The sequence below is a fragment of the Pelodiscus sinensis genome, chromosome 18 (assembly GCF_052426305.1).
Source record: "Pelodiscus sinensis isolate ZL-2025 chromosome 18, ASM5242630v1, whole genome shotgun sequence".
In the NCBI taxonomy this organism is placed as follows: Eukaryota; Metazoa; Chordata; order Testudines; family Trionychidae; genus Pelodiscus; species Pelodiscus sinensis.
This window is the reverse complement of record NC_143069.1, coordinates 30739645-30759524: the sequence shown is the minus strand read 5'-3', so window position 1 is coordinate 30759524 and position 19880 is coordinate 30739645. Positions and strand designations below refer to the sequence as shown.

Here is a 19880-nt window from a genome sequence, read left to right as displayed (position 1 = left end):
GAGCGAGGGGCACCGGCAGGGCTGGGGGAACAGGGCTGGCAGGGGCTATGGGGCGGGAGCGAGGGGCACCGGCAGGGCTGGGGGAACAGGGCTGGCAGGGGCTATGGGGCAGGAGCGAAGGGCACCGGCAGGGCTGGGGGAACAGGGCTGGCAGGGGCTATGGGGCGGGAGCGAGGGGCACCGGCAGGGCTGGGGGAACAGGGCTGGCAGGGGCTATGGGGCGGGAGCGAGGGGCACCGGCAGGGCTGGGGGAACAGGGCTAGCAGGGGCTATGGGGCGGGAGCGAGGGGCACCCACAGGGCTGGGGGAACAGGGCTGGCAGGGGCTATGGGGCGGGAGCGAGGGGCACCCGCAGGGCTGGAGGGAGTAGGGGCTGCAGGGCAGCAGTGCAAGGAGCCAGTGGGGCTGGGGGATAGGCCTGGGGGTTCAGGTGGGGCTGGGTCCCAGGAGTGGGAATGGGAATGGGAGACACCAGCGGGTCAGGATGCTGCAGGCTGGGAGTGGGGGGCGCAGTTCAGCAGCTGCGGGTCCCCAGAGTCCTGTGCCTGGCCCCAAGGCGATGGCGCCGGGTTCGGGTGTGTCCCAGAGTCTGGGAAAGGGGCAAAGGCCCCAGCCCCCAGCATCTCATGGGCGGGATGTTGGCAGGTCCAGGGCAGGGAGTGAGGCCTAGGGCCTCTCCCCACTAGGGGGTGCCAGCTGCCATCCTGCCCCAGATCCATGAGCCTGGCTTCCCCCCACCTGCCGGTGCCCCTCACGCTCAACCCACAGCCCCTGCCCCCCAGCCCTGCCGCTGCCCCTCACTCCTGCCCTACTGGTGCCCCCCCCAACCCACAGGCCCTGCCACGCAGCCCCATACCCCCACCCCCGCCCCCCTCTGCTGGCTCTAGAACCCCCGGGTTCTGTGAGGTGGGTTCCAGAACGGCTGAGCCAGGCCCCAGTCTCGGTCCCGGCCCCCGGCCCTGCTCGACTGCCGGCGCCCCCCAGTGCACAAGGGCGTTCGCCGTGTGCTTCCTGCAGGGGGCGCCCCCCACAGGGGAAGGGAGCTGCCCCCGCCCCCCCACCCGCGAAGAGCTCGGCATGAAGGCGGATTCTGGCCTCCGCCTGCCCCGGCTGCTGCTCTGCCTCCTGCTGGCGCTGAGTGTCGGGGGGGCTGGTGAGTGGGGGGAATCCAGGGGCCGGGACGGCAGGAGGCCCTGGCGCCTAGAGGGCCCTGCAGCCCCCAGCCAGGGGTCGGGAGGAGGGGGAGGCAGCCGGAGAGGCCGGGATGGATCCGGGCCTGTCTCACCTCTGCCCCTCCCCCTGCCAGGTACCACAGGGATAGCCGGCTTCTTCAAACCCCGGAGTGAGTAACTGCCCCCCCCTACTGCCCCCAGCCCCTCCCGCCTGGCCCCAGCACCCCTCCCCCGCTCCCAGCAAGAGCAGCCCAAGGGTAACCCCTGGTGGCCACCTGAAGAATAACCTGGAGCCCAAAACGAGGGGGGGGGAGGGGAGGGGGGTGGAAGCCGCACTAACAGGGCTCCCCGCCCCCCAGCCTGCGCGCAGCCCCCCCCCCTGCGGACGCCCTGCGGCGGCAACCCCGAGAACTTCTACGCCAGCCAGTGTCTGCAGCTCAGATGCTGCCACGAGAATGGCACCTGCTACCACCAGGCCGTGGACGGTGAGTTCCCCCCCCCTGCGCCCCCCCCAGCCAGCCGCAGCCACACACCCGCCGGCCCAGGCGAACCACAGGGGTGTGTCCCCCCCAAGCACCAGCCATGCATCCTCCCGCCGTGCCAGCCACAGCCCCCCAAGCCAGCCCCAGCCAGGGGTGCCTCCCCCCGCCCCCGAGCCAGCCCCAGCCGTACACCCCCCCAGTGCCGGTCACAGCCCCCCAGGCCAGCCCCAGCCAGGGGTGCCTCCCCCTGCCCCCGAGCCAGCCCTAGCCGTAGCCCTCCTCCCAGGGCCAGATGCAGGTGTGCAGCCCCCCCAAAGCACTAGCCAGGCACCCCCCCAGTGCCGGCCACAGCCCCCCAAGCCAGCCACAGTCATGGGTGCCTCCCTGCCCCCTCGCTGCACAGCCCCGTGCTCCACACCAGTTGGAGATGCACCCCTGTGTGCAACTCCTCCCCCGAGATGAGGCCTTCTACACGCAACCCCCCTCCCGCCCCACCCCAGAGCCAGCCGCAGCCCCTCCCCCTCTCTGGGCCAGACCAAGGCGCCCCCAGCCAAGCTGCCCCCCTCCCTTTCCTTGGCAGGACCACGCCAGCGGCGCAACGCCGGGATCCTGGGCGGGGCCTGCGCCGGGGCCGCCGGGCTCGTCCTCTGCTTCTGCGTCGCTCGGTAGGTACCGCGGCAGAACCACCCGGCGGGGGGCGAGTCCCGGGCCAGGCGGCTGATGGGCCCAGGTTCTGCCAGACGCCTGGGTTCTCCAGCCCCACTGGTGGGGTCAAGCCAGGTCTGGGGCCCAGCTCCCCCCCAGCCAGGCAGGTTCAGGGGCACTGGGCCCCCCCCCCCCGCTGCCCTCCCAGAGCTAGAGCCCAGGAGTCCTGGCTCCCCCTCCCCACTCTCTCCCTGCCCCCCCAGGAGGCTGAGGGGCAGCAGGGACGCAGGGAAGGAGGCTGGGGCACGGACGGACGCGGAGCTGGAGGATTATCTGACCAAGCTGCTGGAGGAGAGCGACCAGGAGGAAAAGGAGAAGCTGGCACCCAGGGAGGAAGAGCCCAGAGCAGAGGAGGAGGGGTAGGTGGGGGGCAGCCACCTCCTCGGCCCCACCTGCGCTGCTGCACCCCCCCACACACAATAAAGGGTTGTTTCCATTTCTTCCCTGGCCAGCTGCGGGGTCACATCGCCCCGAGAACACGCAGCCCCGCTTCCTGCATCCAGCCCCCTGTATAAACAGCCGCTGGGCTCCACCCTAGAAGTGGGGCAGGGAATGGGGCCTTTCCCCTCGGGCTCCAGCGCGGGGATTGGCTGGCGCAGGGAGGCAGGGAATGGGGCAGGGGCTTTCCCCCTCTAACCACTAGCCCCCACTGCCCTCCCAGAGCTGGGGAAAGAAAACCACAGAGTCCCCCCCCCCACTCTAACCACTGGCCCCTACTCCCCCTCACCGGATGCACAGCAAAGAACAGCACAGAGAGCAAGACACACAACAGGGTTTTCAATACAAATGAAACTTCCCCAAGAGGGCAGACAGACCCACGGACGCCCCTTCGCCGGGTCACTGCGGCTGCTGCCCAGCCCCCCCAACCGCCGCCGCCCCACTGAGATGGTTCCAGATACCCAGCCCCTGCGCCCCACCCCAGAGAAGCTGCATCTTTGTCCATCTGTCCTGCAGCCAGTGGAGTCCGTCTGTCCTGCAGTGCGGTGCGAATTGGCGTGGGGGGGGGGTGCTGGTCCCCCATCTGCTCCCCAGGGCTCTGCGGGAAGGGACATCTGGAAGAGACAGGCAGCAGGTCACAGGCTGCGGGGTGGGGAGGATCATGCATTTGGGGGATAATTGTATCAGGGGAGCTGCCAATGCCCCCCCCCCCCATCCATGAGAAAGGCCCACCTAGATTTTCACACCACTCGGCCAAGTTGCCCCCCTCCCCCCATAGCCCCAGAACAGCTGCTAACACTGAACCCCCCCCCCCCTGCAACGGGGCCCAGCCCTCGCAACAGGTGAGGCGGGGGGTGATGTGGAGAGATGGGGGGACATGGCACTAGAGGTGCTGGGCGGAGGGTGGGGTGGTTCCCTCACAGCCTTTTCCTGGGGAGGGTATGGGGTGAGGGGGGCAGAGGTTGGGGAGGGGGGCACAGGGGGACCAGACAAGGCTGGGTGGCCAGGCTGGGGGAGGGGGGGGGGGCTGAGAAGCAGAGCAGAGGCAGGGAGGAGCCGTGGGGAGCACATGGGCAGAGTAATGGGAGGCCCAGAGTGCAGGGACCTGGGGTTTGGGAGCAGGGAGTGGGGCAAGATTGGGGGCAGGGAACAGGGCTTGGGGGTACAGGGTTTGGGGCAGAGCAGTAGGGGTAGAGTGTGGAGGCAGAAGGGATGGGGGTCAGCCACCTCTCGGCCATGTCCCAGGGGGCACAGGGGGAAGGGTGAGGTGCATTGGGGGTGGGGGGGCAGGGGACCAGGGCCAGTTACCTCGTCGCAGTGTCCTGGAGGGAAGGGGGGCAGAACTGGTTACCTCTAGGGCGTGTCGGGGCACAGAAGACTGGGGGCACGGTGAGTGAGGCAAAGGGCTGGGTGTTGGGCTGGATACCTCTAGGGCATGTCCTGGGGGCACAGGGAGCAGGGTACTGGGCAGGCAGTGGGGGCCAGTTACCTCTAGGGCATGTCCTGGGGGCACAGGGAGCAGGGTACTGGGCAGGCAGTGGGGGCCAGTTACCTCTAGGGCATGTCCTGGGGGCACAGGGAGCAGGGTACTGGGCAGGCAGTGGGGGCCAGTTACCTCTAGGGCATGTCCTGGGGGCACAGGGAGCAGGGTACTGGGCAGGCAGTGGGGGCCAGTTACCTCTAGGGCATGTCCTGGGGGCACAGGGAGCAGGGTACTGGGCAGGCAGTGGGGGCCAGTTACCTCTAGGGCATGTCCTGGGGGCACAGGGAGCAGGGTACTGGGCAGGCAGTGGGGGCCAGTTACCTCTAGGGCATGTCCTGGGGGCACAGGGAGCAGGTACTGGGCAGGCAGTGGGGGCCAGTTACCTCTAGGGCATGTCCTGGGGACACAGGGAGCAGGTACTGGGCAGGCAGTGGGGGCCAGTTACCTCTAGGGCATGTCCTGGGGGCACAGGGAGCAGGGTACTGGGCAGGCAGTGGGGACCAGTTACCTCTGGGGCATGTCCTGGGGGCACAGGGGGCAGCAGGTGGGGCACGGGCAGGGCAGTGAGGACTCAGGGCCAGTGGGGGGGGCACTGGGCAGACAAGGGGGCCTGTTACATTTAGGGCGTGTCCAGGGGCACAGGGCAGGGGTCGGGATGGGCAGTTTGCAGGGTGGGGGGCAGGTCCCAAGGACCACAAGGGGCAACAATTACCTCTAGAGCAGTCGCACGGGGAGGACAGAGTGTGGGGGGTGGCTGCCACTAAGGTGAGTCCCCGAGGGCACAGGGAGCAGGGGTTACCTCTAGGGCGAGGAGCGGCGGGGGGGGGCGGTTACCTCTAGGGCGAGTTACGAGGGGGGCACAAGGGGTGACGGGGGTCAGTTACCTCTAGGGCATGTTGTAGGAGGCACGGCGGGGGGGGGGGGGGGGAGAAAGAGTGGGGGGGGGGTTACCTCAGGTCCCGGGGCGGCGATTACCTCTAGGGCAAGTCTCAGGGGGCACGGGGGTTACCTCTAGGGCGGGTCCCGGGGGGCACAGAGCGGGGGGCCGGTTACCTCTAGGGCGGTTCCTGGGGGGGCACAGGGGACACGGGGGGGGGGCCGGTTACCTCTAGGGCGGTTCCTGGGGGGGCATAGGGAACACGGGGGGGCACAGAGCGGGGGGCCGGTTACCTCTAGGGCGGGTCCTGGGGGGGCACAGAGCGGGGGGCCAGTTATCTCTAGGGCGGGTCCCGGGGGATCACAGGGGACACGGGGGGGGGCCAGTTACCTCTAGGGCGGGTCCCGGGGGGCACAGAGCGGGGGGCCGGTTACCTCTAGGGCGGGTCCCGGGGGGGCACAGAGCGGGGGGCCGGTTATCTCTAGGGCGGGTCCCGGGGATCACAGGGGACATGGGGGGGGGGGGCCGGTTACCTCTAGGGCGGGTCCCGGGGGATCACAGGGGACACGGGGGGGGGGGGCCGGTTACCTCTAGGGCGGGTCCCGGGGGGGCACAGAGCGGGGGGCCGGTTACCTCTAGGGCGGGTCCCGGGGGGGCACAGAGCGGGGGGCCGGTTACCTCTAGGGCGGGTCCCGGGGGATCACAGGGGACACGGGGGGGGGCCGGTTACCTCTAGGGCGGGTCCCGGGGGATCACAGGGGACGGGGGGGGGGCCGGTTACCTCTAGGGCGGGTCCCGGGGGATCACAGGGGACGGGGGGGGGGCCGGTTACCTCTAGGGCGGTTCCTGGGGGGGCACAGGGAACACGGGGGGGGCACAGAGCGGGGGGCCGGTTACCTCTAGGGCGGGTCCCGGGGGATCACAGGGGACGGGGGGGGGGGGGCCGGTTACCTCTAGGGCGGGTCCCGGGGGGGGGGGGATCACAGGGGAGCGGGGGGGGAGGGGGGGAGGGGGGGGGGCCGGTTACCTCTAGGGCGAGTCGCGAACCGCGGCCGCCGGGCCGCCCCGCACGGGGCCCAGGGCCAGCGCGCCGGGCTGGCGGCGGGACCAGCGGCGGGACAGCTTGCGGGCCAGGCGGGCCAGGGTGCCGCCCTTGGCGGCGTAGTCGCGGCCCAGCTCGTCGGGCGCCAGCTGCAGGTTGCCCGTGTACCAGAGCGCCCAGCCCAGCAGGCTCAGGAAGACCAGCACCGCGCCCGAGTAGATCAGCAGGTCCCCGAAGTCCTGGCCCCGAACCCGCAGCCGCGCGAAGATGCCGGTGAGCAGCGCGCCCATGCCCGCCCCGTCCAGCAGCAGCGCCAGAGCCAGCGCCAGGCGGCAGCGGCCCAGCCCCGCCGAGCCCATGGCGGGAAGGGGGGTCCCGGGGGGTCCGGGGGGCGCAGGCGGCAGAGAGGCGGCCAGGTGCGCCCAGAACCGGCCTGGCTGGGGGGCGGGACTCGGCAGGTATCTCTCCCTGCCCCGGGGTTAACCCTTTCCTGCCCGCTGCGCGCCGCTGGGACGGGCAGGCCACGCCCCTGAGAGAGGCCCCCAGGCGGCCTGCGTCTAACCACTAGCCCCCACTGCCCTCCCAGGAGCGGGGTGAGCGCCCGGGAGTCCTGACTACCCGCCCCCGCCTCTACCCACTAGTCCCCACTGTCCTCCCGGAGCCAGGGCGAGAACCCGGTGTTTCGGCTCTAACCACTGGTCCCCACTGCCCTCCCGGGGGCAGGGCGAGAACCGAGGACTCCTGGCTCCCCGCTCACACACAAGGCGAGGTGGGGCCCGGCCCAGTGACCGGGGTCATTCAAATTCTTCTCCACCTGCCCCTGGAGCCCCGCCCCTAGGTGTGCCCATGTCCAATCAGCAGCGCGGAACCACCCCCTCTTCCTGCTCACCTTTACCTGTCCAGCCAATGAGCGCCCAGGTGGTGGGGGAGGGGCAGAGGTTGCCTTTGACCCTTTCCTAGCAGGCTAAGTCTGCTGCGACCCAGGAACCCAGCATGGGCAAAGCTTTCCCGTGGAAACCCAGGCGGCCCGGCTTCGAATCCCCCTTCCCTGCTCTAACCACTGGCTCCTACTCCCTTCCCAGAGCCAGGGAGAACCCAGGAGTCCCGGCTCCCAGCCCCACCCTGATCCAACCACTAGACTCCGCTCCCCTCCCAGAACCAGGGAGAACCCAGGAGTCCTGGCTCCCAGGCTGCTGAGCCCTTCTATCCCCTGTGCCCCACTAAGGCTACGTCTACACTGGCCCCTTTTCCGGAAGGGGCATGTTAATTTCAGAAGCCGTAACAGGGAAATCCGCAGGGGATTTAAATATCCCCCGCGGCATTTAAATAAAAATGTCCGCCGCTTTTTTCCGGCTTTTAAAAAAGCCGGAAAAGAGCGTCTACACTGGCCCCGATCCTCCGGAAAAAAAAGCCCTTTTCCGGAGGATCTTATTCCTACTTTGAAGTAGGAATAAGATCCTCCGGAAAAGGGCTTTTTTTCCGGAGGATCGGGGCCAGGGTAGACGCTCTTTTCCGGCTTTTTTAAAAGCCGGAAAAAAGCGGCGGACATTTTTATTTAAATACCGCGGGGGATATTTAAATCCCCTGTGGATTTCCCTATTACGGCTTCTGAAATTAACATGCCCCTTCCGGAAAAGGGGCCAGTGTAGACGTAGCCTAAGGGTGGTTAAACAGGTAGTGGGTAAGTCCTGGGGTGAGGGTTAACTGGGCCTTAACCGTTAACACCGGTGGGCAGCTGGCCGGACCCCAGCCATGGTGGGCCAGTGTGCCAGAGGGAAGCTGTGATGGGGGGGCTGGGCTGCTGGGACCCTGGCCCCCACAGGACTTCAGGACTTGCTAGGACCCTGGCCCCCTGGGGCTCCTGGCTGGCCCACAGGAGGGACCCAGGGCCCAGCAGCACCAGCCAAGGTGACCTCGGTTAACTGGTTAAACACTGTCAGGGTCACTGTTAACCTTTTAAACGGATATTTAACTCGCTAGAACCCACTCGCATCCAGAGCCTGGGGGGGGCTGGCTCTGCTTCTCAGGCACGAACTTGGCCAGGGGGCACCCTCCAACTGAATTCCTTGTCCACCCAGGCTGGCCACACTCACAGGCTTGCTATGCCTCAGTTTCCCCATCCCTACAGTGGGAGGTGCAGCCCTGCTCCACCACGTAGGAGTGGTGGGTAAATAGCCTGCAGCTTATGAGGCGCCCGGAGGCCACGGTGATGGGGGCTGGAGGAAGCCATAGGGAGGGAGGGCGGAAGGGAGTGGGGGGGGCAGCCGATGTCACAATGCCAGGCCCCGGGTCAGAGGTTCCAGCCCAGTCCACAGCAGCAGTGACACTGCCTTGGCAGCAGGGGGCACTGATGGTGGGAGCACCCTGTGCTGGGGCCGCAGCCCCCTGGGGACTGGGGGCCCCGGGACACTGCTGCTACCACAATGTACCCTACGGCCTCGGCCTGCTGGGACCCCCAGCCCGGACAAGCCAGTCCTGACCCAGCCAGCTGGCCACATGCTGATGTACCCGCCAGGTGGGCTGAGAATGGGGACTGGGGTGTGCAGGGGGCAGGACCCCTGCTTCTCTTCCTGGCTCTGGGAGTAGAGTAGGGCCTAGTGGGTAGAGCCTAGTGGGTAGAGCAGGGTGGGGGTGGGGACTTGGTTCCCTCCCTGGCTCTGGGAGGGCAGTGGGGGCGGGAGATTGGCTTCTCTCCTCTCCCTGGCTCTGGGAGTAGAGTAGGGCCTAGTGGGTAGAGCAGGGTGGGGCTGGGTTCCCTCCCTGGCTCTGGGAGGGAGGGCAGTGGGGTCTAGTGGCTCGAGGCCTCCTGCCTTCTCTTCTCACTGGCTCCCCTCAGGGATCGTGCGGAGGGGTCCGCACTCCTTCCCCGAATGCATCAGCGACTTCGCCTTCGCTGGCTGGATCCCGGTCATCGGGGAGCTGCAGAAGCTGCTGGGGAAGGGGGAGTACGAGCCCCTGCGCCCCTCCCCCCTCTTTGAGAGCAACTTCCTGCAGGTGAGCGCTGCCACCTGCTGGTGGGGGGCTCTGGAGAAGCAGGGCCGCTCTTTTGGCCGCTTCCTGCCAGGGCCAGGAGCTGCGGATCCTGGTGCCTGGGTTGGGGTGGGGGGAGGGCTGGTGACTGGGACCACCCCACACTAAGCCCCCCTTTCCTTGCAGGTGACCAAGCGGGGGGAGCCGGTGGACGTGCACAACCGCCCTGTCCTGGTGACCCTGGGCATTGCCGCTACAAGCCCTGCCCTGCTTCTGCCTGACGTCATGATCATTGCCCGCCCCATTGAGCGGCCCCAGGGGGAGCCGCCGAGGCGCAAGGGGGCTAAAGCCTTGGTGGAGCTGGAGATGACCAGGTGAGTGAGTACCAGCAGGGGGCGCCCTTCCCAGCAGCCAATGGGCAGTGCCTCAGGGTGGCACTAGGGGGCGCAGGCGCCAGGCCAAGATTTGCTCATTGATGGCTTTATGAAGAGCCCTGGCGTCCCAGCCCAGAGGTGGCTGCATCGCAGTGCTGTGGGAACAGATTCTAGGCCCCCTCCCGCTCTGACCACTAGACCCCGCTCCTCTGCCAGAGCCAGGGAGAGAACCCAGGAATCCTGGCTGCTAGTCCCTTCCTGCTATGACCACTAGACCCCACTCCTCTGCCAGAGCCGGGGAGAGAACCCAGGAATCCTGGCTGCCAGTCCTGCCATGCCCCGCTCTAACCACTAGGCCTCCCTCCCTGAGTGGGGCTGGAACCCAGGCATCCGGCTGACCCCCCCTCCCCCGTCCCGGCAGACTGATCCCCCTGGAGCTGGTGAGCCTCTACCTGCACGACATGGGAGAGCAGCAGCTGAAGATGCGCCTGGCCACGGGGCGTGTCTACTACTTGAAGCTCTGTGCCCCCCGGGGGGAGGAGCGCCCGCTCTTCGCCCGCTGGCTGCGCCTCATCTACCTGCTACGGGCCCCCCCAGACAGCTGGGCCAGTATCCCCTCCTGGCACGCCCGCGACCTGCGCGGCCGCAGCACCAGGGTAAGCCAGGACAGTGCCGGGGCGCAGGCCTGGGCAGCGCGGAAGCCTCGGGCCCATGGGGGGCAGGAAGGGTGGGGCCAGGCTGCCGAGTAAGGCCAGGCCATGGGCAATAGAGGGGGGCAGGGTGTGGGGCAGCTGGGGAGTCCAGCTGGGCAGCGTGGGGGGCTGAGCAGCAGGGCATCATTGGAGCCCAGGGTAGGGAGGCAGATCCAACCCACCTCTCTATCCCTGCCCCCCATCCCTCCAGCTGCCCCCCAGCCAGCGGCTGCGGCCCATCCGTGAGGAAGAGGAGCCTGGGGCCACAACACCCCAATCCAGGGAGCACCCGGCCAGCCGCACCAATAGACAGCACCCCTCCACGTGAGTACGGGAACTACCGTTCCTGGTTTCACTCCCCAGTTCTGGAAGGAGAGTGGGGTCTAATGGTTAGAGAGGGACTTGGGGGGAGCCAGGACTCCTGAGTTCTCTCCCCAGCTTGGGGCAGGGGGAAGCAGGGTCTAGTGTCTGGTGCGGGGGCTGGGAACCAGGACTCCGGGTTCTCTCCCCATCCAAGGGCGCAGTGGGGTCTAGTGGTTACAGCTGGGGGGAAGAGGAAGGGAGACAGGGCAGCTCTGAGCCTGCCCATCATGGATGGCTCTTTCCAAGCCATATATCTCGGGTGTCTCTCTTGAGCCTGAGGGGTTAGAGTGCGGGGGGGGGGCTTTCTTTGGGGATCAGGGCAGGGGGGACCCATGTGTGTGGGCTCCGAGATCTGTGGCAAATCCAGCAGACTTTGGGGGGCTGCCCCTGACATCTCTCCTGCCCCCTGGGTCGGGCGGTTCTGACCTGGGCTCTCTCTGCAGGCGGAGCGTAGGGCAACAAGTGTCCAGCTTCATAAGTGAGTACTTTGTGGGTTGGGGCAGGGCTATGGGCACCCCCACAGCGCCCCCTGCTGGCAGCGGTGGGGCTGGCGCAGCCCCCGCACCCCCCAGTCCCTCACTCCCCCATTATCTCCACAGCCCCGGTGAAACGCTCCCGCAGCACCACAAACCTTAGCGATGATCCTTCCAGGTCCCGGGCAGAGGTCGCCAACCCCTGGTCGCAGGTGAGGGCTGACGGGTGGGCTTGGCGACCCCCTACCAGGCCTCCCCATCACTAGCCCAGAGGGGCTCCCTCACGGCCCTGCTCTCCGTGGGGCCAGGTGGGTGCTGCTGAGCAAGGGCCGATGCAGCCACTGCCTCGGGACAGGTGTGAGTGGGGGCTAGTGGTTAGAGCGGGGTGAGGGCTGGGAGCCCAAACTCCTGGGTTCTATCCCCGCTCTGGGAGGGGAGGGAGGTCTAGTGGTTGGAGCTGCTGTTACCCCTGCGTCCCTTCCCAGCAGAAGCCGAGCGCAGAGAGGAACCAGGGGCAGCTGAGCTTGGCCATCCCTTCGGGGGCGCAGGGGGGCACCAGTTCCAGGAGCCAGGTGGGAAGCTGGAGCCAACATGGATCTTGTGCAGGCTCTAGAACGGCCTTCGCTCCCGGCTCCCCTGAGCGCTCCAGATTCTCCGTGGGCGTGGGGCGCTCGGTGGTGGAAACAGCGTCCGTGGGCGTGGGGCGCTCGGCGGTGGAAACAGCCTCCGTGGGCGTGGGGCGCTCGCTGCTGACCACCAACTCGGCGGCTGCGAGTCCTTCCAGGCCAGCCAGCCCCCGGTTCTCTGGGATGGGCAGAGACATGGAGCCCAGCGAGAAATCCAGAGAGCGGAGTGTGGAACGGAGCCACGCCAACCCGGGCCACGCCAACCCGGGCCACGCCAACCCCTCCACGGAGCAGGGCAGGTCCCGTTCCCAGAGCCAGCGAGGATCTACTGCAGCCTCTAGAGCCTCCATGCCTGCCAGCTCCCCCGAGCGCTCCAGAGCCTCCGTGGGTGTGGGGCGCTCGGCGGTGGAAACAGTCTCCGTGGGCGTGGGGCGCTCGCTGCTGACCACCAACTCGGCGGCTGCGAGTCCTTCCAGGCCAGCCAGCCCCCGGTTCTCTGGGATGGGCAGAGACATGGAGCCCAGCGAGAAATCCAGAGAGCGGAGTGTGGAACGGAGCCACGCCAACCCGGGCCACGCCAACCCGGGCCACGCCAACCCCTCCACGGAGCAGGGCAGGTCCCGTTCCCAGAGCCAGCGAGGATCTACTGCAGCCTCTAGAGCCTCCGTGCCTGCCAGCTCCCCCGAGCGCTCCAGAGCCTCCGTGGGTGTGGGGCGCTCGGCAGTGGAAACAACCTCCGTGGGCGTGGGGCGCTCCGTACCAACCACTCGCTCTGAGGCAGTAGGTCCTTCCAGGCCAGCCAGCCCCCGGTTCTCTGGGATGGGCAGAGAGATGGAGCCAGGTGAGAAATCCAGGGAGCGGAGTGTGGAGCGGAGCCAAGCCCAGCTGAGCCACGCCAACCCGGGCCACGCCAACCCGTCCACGGACCAGGGCAGGTCCCGTTCCCAGAGCCAGCGTGGATCTACTGCAGCCTCTAGAGCCTCCGTGCCTGCCGGTTCCCCTGAGCGCTCCAGAGCCTCCGTGGGTGTGGGGCGCTCGGCGGTGGAAACAGTCTCCGTGGGCGTGGGGCACTCGCTGCTGACCACCAACTCGGCGGCTGCGAGTCCTTCCAGGCCAGCCAGCCCCCGGTTCTCTGGGATGGGCAGAGACATGGAGCCCAGCGAGAAATCCAGAGAGCGGAGTGTGGAACGGAGCCACGCCAACCCGGGCCACGCCAACCCGGGCCACGCCAACCCCTCCACGGAGCAGGGCAGGTCCCGTTCCCAGAGCCAGCGAGGATCTACTGCAGCCTCTAGAGCCTCCGTGCCCGCCAGCTCCCCCGAGCGCTCCAGAGCCTCCGTGGGTGTGGGGCGCTCGGCAGTGGAAACAACCTCCGTGGGCGTGGGGCGCTCCGTACCAACCACTCGCTCTGAGGCAGTAGGTCCTTCCAGGCCAGCCAGCCCCCGGTTCTCTGGGATGGGCAGAGAGATGGAGCCAGGTGAGAAATCCAGGGAGCGGAGTGTGGAGCGGAGCCAAGCCCAGCTGAGCCACGCCAACCCGGGCCACGCCAACCCCTCCACGGAGCAGGGCAGGTCCCGTTCCCAGAGCCAGCGTGGATCTACTGCAGCCTCTAGAGCCTCCGTGCCCGCCGGCTCCCCTGAGCGCTCCAGAGCCTCCATGGGCGTGGGGCACTCGGCGGTGGAAACAGTCTCCGTGGGTGTTGGTCGCTCCGTACCAACCACTCGCTCTGAGGCAGTAGGTCCTTCCAGGGTGACAAGCACCCGGCCCTCTGGGATTGTGGGAGACATGGAGCCAGGCGAGAAATCCAGGGAGCGGAATGTGGAGCGGAGCCAAGCCCAGCTGGGCCACGCCAGCCCCTCCACGGGGCAGGGCAGGACCCGTTCCCAGAGCCCACATGGCTCTACTGTGGCACCTCAGCAATCCAGAGCCACCACGGGCCTCAGCTTCCATGCACGGTCTGGCGGCTCCAGAGCACCCAGCTTCCCAGCGCCAGCTGCGGTGTCTCCGGAGAGATCTCAGCTGTCCAGGGGAGTGGGACCTTCAGCGGTTGCCCCAGCCATGGGCCCTTCTGGGCAGAGAAGCCAGGGCAGCTCCCCAGTGGCTCCGCCTGGGAGACAGGCCACGAGATCCAGGGGGCCAGCCAGTGAGGGCAGCAAGTTCCGAGCCCGGTTCAGCTCTAGCAGTGGCAGCCACAAGAGGTCACCCAGGTAGGTGGGGTATTGGTTAAACGCATCACACCCTCCTGCCTCCCACCCACGTCTCAGGGCCGGGCGAGGGACCCCTGTGTAGCTAGCCCCTGCGCTCCACCCCAGAAGCAGTGGCATATTGGCCCTGTGCAAACAGATCGCCTACCGTCCACGTAATCCCTCTGGGGAAGGTGCTTTGGGAGGGTTAGCGTGCAGTGAAATCTATGGGAGGGGGTGTCCGTCTGTCCCTACTGGAGAGGCTGCGACCTGCTCTGGGTCTGTGTGAGTGCAAGCCAGTGACCTGTCCCGTGCTGGTCATGGTCAGATCCTTCTGACACTGCGAGTGTCCTGTGGACCGTACTGCTCCTGGCTACGGGGATTTTGCTGTGCACCTAAAAGGCTGGGCTGCAGCTTTACAAATAGGAGGCGGTGGCCCGTGCCCCGCTGTTCCTGCCTAGGACGTGGGGGGGCGAGGGCAGTGCCTTCACCCCCACCTGACACTACATGTGAGTCTCTCGGGATATTTGAAGCCCCCGGGTCACCGGTGGCTGATCTGTGGCTCTTCCTCTCCAGGGAAAAGGGATCAGAGTCGAAGGGGAAGTTGAAATCGGTCCTGAGTTCAGGTATGGAGAAAATTCTCCTCCCCACAAGCAAGGGAATTTACTTCCCCCTGCCCCACAGCGTCACCTGCTGGGCGAAGTTGGGGCTGGGGTAGCCAGGAGCCCCCTCCCCAACTAGTGCACTCACCCCACAGCACCCCCATGGGGCTGCCCCACGTCTCATTGCTCTGTTACCCCTCAGCCAAGAACAGGAGCAGTCTGACATTCATGACCCTCTACAGCGCCCTGTCTGACTCCCTGGACAAGCTGACGGGCGGGAGGCTGAGTCAGGTAGGGGGCGCTGGTGGGGCAGGGGTGGGGACGAGGACCGGTGGGAGGATGGGGGGGGTTGCAATGTGGGAGGGGGGTTAACCAGGCCAATCACATGTCGGATTGGGCCCTCTGTCTCCTTCAGCGTGGCGAGTTTGCTGGTCCTTGGTCCCCCCGCTGAGCTCGCCTGGGGAAAAGCCTGAGCTCCTATCTTCCCCCGGCACAGGGCCCCCAGGCAAGGGGGCTGTATGTGCCGGGCTGTGGCACCGTTGCCATCCCCCATAATCCCCTGCGGTGCTCATGCCTGCTTCCCCAGCACCCCCTGTGCTGTGCCCCCCGGCCCTCTTGCCCTGGGCCCCATCTAATTCTCTGTGCCCACCCTTCCCAAAGAGAAAAAGCCAGGAAGAGGCCGAGGTGCAGCTGGGCGCGAAGTCCTCCAAGCGGGTCACCATCTCGGGCGTGGTGGAGATGTCGACCCTGGACACCCCTGAGTTGAGCTCCACTGCGGCGAGCGAGGTGGGGTCAAGCAAGAAATCCAGGGAGTCGAGCGTGGAGAGGAGCCACGGCCAATCGGGCCATGCCAGCCCCTCCACGGAGCAGGGCAGGTCCCGTTCCCGGAGCCCCACAGGGACGCCAAGTCAGATGGGATCTAGCACCATGCCCAGAGATTCTGGGACATCGAGGCCTTCAGAGAGATCCAGAATCTCCGTGGCTGCCGGCCCTTCTGAGAGATCCAGAATCTCGGTGGCCGCTGGCCCTTCTGAGAGATCCAGAATTTCGGTGGCTGCCGGTCCTTCAAATGTTGCCAGTGTGTCGCTGGCTGGCGGTCCAGCTGAGCTGGGTGGGGACCAGCTGAGCCTGGTAGGCAGGGGAACTAGAGAGCACAGCAAGGCAGAGAGCCGGAGTGGAGGTCCATTCAGCTCCCCAGGCTCCGTCAGGCAGACTGGGACCTCTGGTGCCGTAGCTTCCCTGGGGATAAAAAGCGATAATGTGTCCAGAGAGAAATCTGAGAAGTACAGAGCCTCCGTGGGAGGCAGCTCTCCAGAAAGATCCAGAATGTCGGTGCCTCCAAGTTCCCAGGAGAGATCCAGGGCATCAGTGCCTCCAGAATCTGCGGAGAGATCCAGAGTGTCGGTGCCTCCAGAATCTGCGGAGAGATCCAGAGTGTCGGTGCCGCCAGAATCTGCTGGCAGATCCAGAGTGTCGGTGCCTCCAGAATCTGCGGAGAGATCCAGAGTATCGGTGCCTCCAGAATCTGCTGGCAGATCCAGAGCATCAGTGCCTCCAGGTTCTGCAGAGAGATCCAGAGTGTCGGTGCCTCCAGAATCTGCTGGGAGATCCAGAGTGTCGGTGCCTCCAGGTTCTGCAGAGAGATCCAGAGTGTCGGTGCCTCCAGAATCTGCTGGGAGATCCAGAGTGTCGGTGCCTCCAGAATCTGCGGGGAGATCCAGAGTGTCGGTGCCTCCAGAATCTGCAGAGAGATCCAGAGTGTCGGTGGCTGTCGGGCCATCTGAGCTCTCTAGAGCATCCGTGGCTGTTGGCCCTTCGGAGATGGCTACAGTGTCGGTGGCCATGGGGCTGTCCAAGCCAGGGTCTCTGAGCAGTGCCAGGACCCCAGAGACCTATGCACCGAGATCTCCAGGCACAGGGAGGAGCGGCTCTCGCGCTCGTCTGGGCGTAGAGGCTGGCGACGTGTCCTTGGGAAGATGTAGGGAGCACAGCCAAAGCCAGGCCAGGGAGGAAGGAGGGGCCCGTTCCCGGAGCCCCTTAAACCAGCCAAGCCTGGCACCTAATGCGAGAGCTGCCAGCAGCAGCCGGCCCACGGAGCTGGACAAACAGGGGGAGGGATCCAGTAGAACCAGCAAAGCGAAGAGTCGGAGCAAACGTTGGCAGGAGGACAAGCAGGACCCCTCTGCAGGGCATCTTGCCAGCAGGTAGGGGGGGCTGGTGCATGTCACACCAGCTGTGCCTCTTCTGCAAGGCCCCTGGGTTCTATCCCCAGCTCTGGGAGGGCAATGTGGTCCAGTGGTTAGAGCAGAGGGAGCCAGGGTATATAGGCTCTGTTCCCAGCTCTGAGACTGACTTTTTGTAATCCCAGACGAGTGTCCCCACTACACAGCCAGGCTGTAGTCCTCTGCCCTACCTGGGCTGCATAGAGGAGCGCTGGGCTCCCTGTGGGGCTTAAGGGGTGCTGCAGAGGTACTGGGGACCCTGGAGATCCTGACTGGATGCTCTCTCCTCTCTAGGAGAAGCAGCTGTGTTTCCTGGGGGCTCACTGGTCACCCCCATTCCTCTTATCCCCTGCTCCTGAGACTCAAGAATTCCTAAGCTTAGCTCAGGTCTGGTCCATCACCAGCAATTTCTCTCATCGGGCTGGGAGGGAAGTGAGGTCTAGTGGTTAGAGCAGGCTGGGGGCAGGGCTAGGAACTAGGACTCCTGGGTTCTTTCTCCAGCTCTGGGAGGGGAGTGGGATTGAATGATTATGGAGGGGGTCGGATCCGGGCTGTGGAAGTGGCTGGGGATCCCCTACCCTGAGCGCTCCCCAACTTTACAGGCAAAACCTAGATTCTGGGACCTTCCCCCTCACAGACTTCCCCCCCCCCTGCTTTTTCAAGCCAGTTCCACCCACACCCCCCTTTACTGTTCATTTCAGCAGGTTCTGGCAAAAAAAAAATTTTCAGGCGTTTTTTGTTCCGTTTCTTGCCAATTTTCAGTCAAATTTAGTTTCAATTTTCAGCCATTGTTCTGGGGGTTCAGACCAATTATTTGGTTTGTTTGCCAGTTTTCAAACAGCTTCTCCTCCCCCCCCCCACTAATTTTCAGCTGTTTTTTTCTCTTCGTTGTTGGGACAATTTTTGTTTCTTGCCAATGTTGGTCAAACTTGGTTGACGGTGTGATGGCGCGTCGGGGTTCCCCCGCCTCCTGCAACCCCGTAATGGCACGGACAGACTCCACCAGCCAGTAGACTAGAGGGAGTGTATTGCTTCTCCAGGATACAGCCCAGCACAGATGTGATCTGGTCACAGGGCCAGGCCTAGGATGCCTCAGCCCCCCTTGAGATGGGGGAGACTGGGCCCCTAAATCCCAGCCCCTTGCTTAGGCTGCTTCCTCCATGATACCAGACAGAAACTGACTCTCCGCCAGCCCTGCCCCCCAGACAGGGGTTGGGCTCCACCTTCCTCCCTTTGTCTCTCTCCCTGGGAGGCGACCTGTCGGACAGGTTGGGAGACCCTTGCCTAGTGTCTCATCCACTGTCCTGTTGGGCTGTACTACAAACAGCCACCAGTGGGGGTCACCCACTGCCCAAGCCCAGCAACCAGCAAGGCACCCCCATAACACACCGGGTTATAGAACAGACACGCCCCCACTATGTCACAGACGGTTTCAGTCTTTTACTTTCTCCTTTGGTTCTTTCTTGCCAATTTTTCAGTCAACATTTGTTTCAATTTTGTCAGCTGTTATATTGGCCAATTTTGATAGCCCAAATTTCATCAACTGTTTTCAGGTAAACCCCCCCCCCCTTTTTTTTAAGCCTATTTGGTTTTCAGTTTCTTGTATTATCTGACCACTTTTTTCATGATTTTCAATAGTTTCCTGGGTGATTTTTTTTTTCACACTGAAGTCAAACTTGACCCTTGAAAATGGAAAATCATTGGGCGCTGTTGTAATTTGCGATGGAAAATCCGCCCCGTTTTCTAACCATCTTTCTTACCAGAGTTACGGCTTCTGTTTGACTTCCCTTTCTGTAGAGCGGGGTAGCTGGGCAGAAATTGGCTCTTGTGTAGAATCAGCCCTTACAGATGTGGCTCTGGCATCTTAGCTGATCAGGCTGTGGATGTCTGTCTCCACAGAGGTGGCAGTGAACGGGCTGCACACAGGATGAAATCCCAGTAGAGGCCAGGTAAGGGCTGGGAAGCCTCCATCGCCGGGTGCTTGGACATCAGCTACATCCAGATCCTCATCCCTGCGCGTTTGGGTGACACATCGCCATGCTGAGATCGGGGCGCCGGTCGCGCCGGGTGCTGTACGGACTCAGAGCAATCCCAGGAGCCCTGTTACGGGGCAGTAGCCAGAAGTACTTTCTCGGAGGAGTCCGTCTCTGCTCTAGGGACAATGGTTTCTCTTCCGGCAGGTTGGATGCAGCGAGAGCCGGGAAGGAGGTTTCATTGCCCAGCTGAGAGAATCTCTCCTGGACAGGACGCCTGCAGGGCCCACGCTTGAGGACTGGGCAGGGTGCGGCTGGGACGCCCCCGGTGGCTGGCCAGCCGGCCGCTCAGTGCACCGAGCCTCGCGGCATTCCCAGATTTGCCTATTAAAGAGTGCCGTGAACTTTGGGGTGGAGTTGTGTGAGCACTTGTCCCTCTGGTGTGGCAGCCAGCGACCCGCAAGCAGCATGAGGGGGTGTGAGGCTGCAGGGAAAGGGGGGGGGCTCCATAAAGGAGAAGGTGGGGGCAGGTATCAGGGACCTCCAGGGGCGAAGGGTTGGAGGGAACTACATGGGGAAATAGCTTCATAGTGAGGGGCCTATAGGAGGGTGGGGGAACAGAGGGGGCAGACTCAGTGGGGGCATACGGGGGGTGGGGCGCGGGGGGGGCAGGGGGGGGGCGCGGGGGGTGGGGGCGGGGGAGTACGGGGAGGATGCGGGGGGGGCAGTCTCAGTGGGGACCTACGGGGCGGTGGTGCGGGGGGGCAGGCTCAGTGGGGGCGTACAGGGGGGGGGGGTGGGGGTGCAGGGGGGCAGGCTCAGTGGGGGCCTACGGGGAGGATGCGGGGGGGCAGTCTCAGTAGGGACCTACGGGACGGTGGTGCGGGGGGGCAGGCTCAGTGGGGGCGTACAGGAGGGTGGGGGTGCAGGGGGGTAGGCTCAGTGGGGACCTCCGGGAGGGTGGGAGCAGTGGGGGGGGGGGGGCAGGCTCAGTGGGGAGGTGGGAGTGCAGGGGGGCAGGCTCAGTGGGGGCCTACGGGGGGGGCGGTGCGGGGGGGCAGGCTCAGTGGGGGGGTGGGGGGTACACTGAGTGGTGGGGGAGGGGGATCTGGACACTCCTATTGGCTGAGAGGCCTCCCCTCCCCCCACTGTTCTAGAGGGTTCCATGGCAGTTGCTCCTGACATGCGGTGGGGCGGGGCCAG

At 65.5% G+C, this 19880-nt stretch overlaps 3 protein-coding genes across 7 annotated transcripts; 2 read left to right on the top strand and 1 right to left on the bottom strand.

The window, feature by feature from the left end:
- Positions 1 to 920: 920 nt before the first annotated feature.
- Positions 921 to 2798, top strand: TMEM190 (transmembrane protein 190). The gene is made up of 5 exons (XM_075915348.2): positions 921 to 1153; positions 1307 to 1342; positions 1532 to 1657; positions 2235 to 2319; positions 2563 to 2798. Exons 1-5 carry the CDS (start codon positions 1078 to 1080, stop codon positions 2720 to 2722), a joined length of 483 nt encoding a protein of 160 aa, XP_075771463.2. The 5' UTR covers positions 921 to 1077; the 3' UTR covers positions 2723 to 2798.
- Positions 2799 to 3121: 323 nt separating this feature from the next.
- Positions 3122 to 6829, bottom strand: TMEM238 (transmembrane protein 238). The gene is made up of 2 exons (XM_075915350.2): positions 6185 to 6829; positions 3122 to 3411 (listed from the first exon to the last, which is right to left on the bottom strand). Exon 1 carries the CDS (start codon positions 6556 to 6558, stop codon positions 6187 to 6189), a length of 372 nt encoding a protein of 123 aa, XP_075771465.1. The 5' UTR covers positions 6559 to 6829; the 3' UTR covers positions 3122 to 3411; positions 6185 to 6186.
- A 1633-nt stretch (positions 6830 to 8462) lies between these two features.
- On the top strand, positions 8463 to 19086 carry LOC142823796 (uncharacterized). 5 transcript variants are annotated; one of them, XM_075915235.2, is made up of 13 exons: positions 8463 to 8714; positions 9036 to 9193; positions 9356 to 9543; positions 9965 to 10199; positions 10447 to 10559; positions 11042 to 11076; positions 11198 to 11283; positions 11557 to 13904; positions 14457 to 14506; positions 14685 to 14773; positions 15143 to 16686; positions 18604 to 18653; positions 18885 to 19086. In XM_075915235.2, the coding sequence occupies exons 1-12, from the start codon at positions 8696 to 8698 to the stop codon at positions 18644 to 18646; spliced, it is 4908 nt and encodes a 1635-aa protein (XP_075771350.2). In that variant the 5' UTR covers positions 8463 to 8695; the 3' UTR covers positions 18647 to 18653; positions 18885 to 19086. The 5 variants fall into 5 exon arrangements, 4 of the variants coding, with proteins under 4 accessions (XP_075771350.2, XP_075771351.2, XP_089626196.1 ...); XR_012898903.2 differs by having other exon boundaries at positions 8464 to 8714; positions 18604 to 18776; XM_075915236.2 differs by lacking the exon at positions 18604 to 18653 and having other exon boundaries at positions 11560 to 13904.
- Positions 19087 to 19880: the final 794 nt, after the last annotated feature.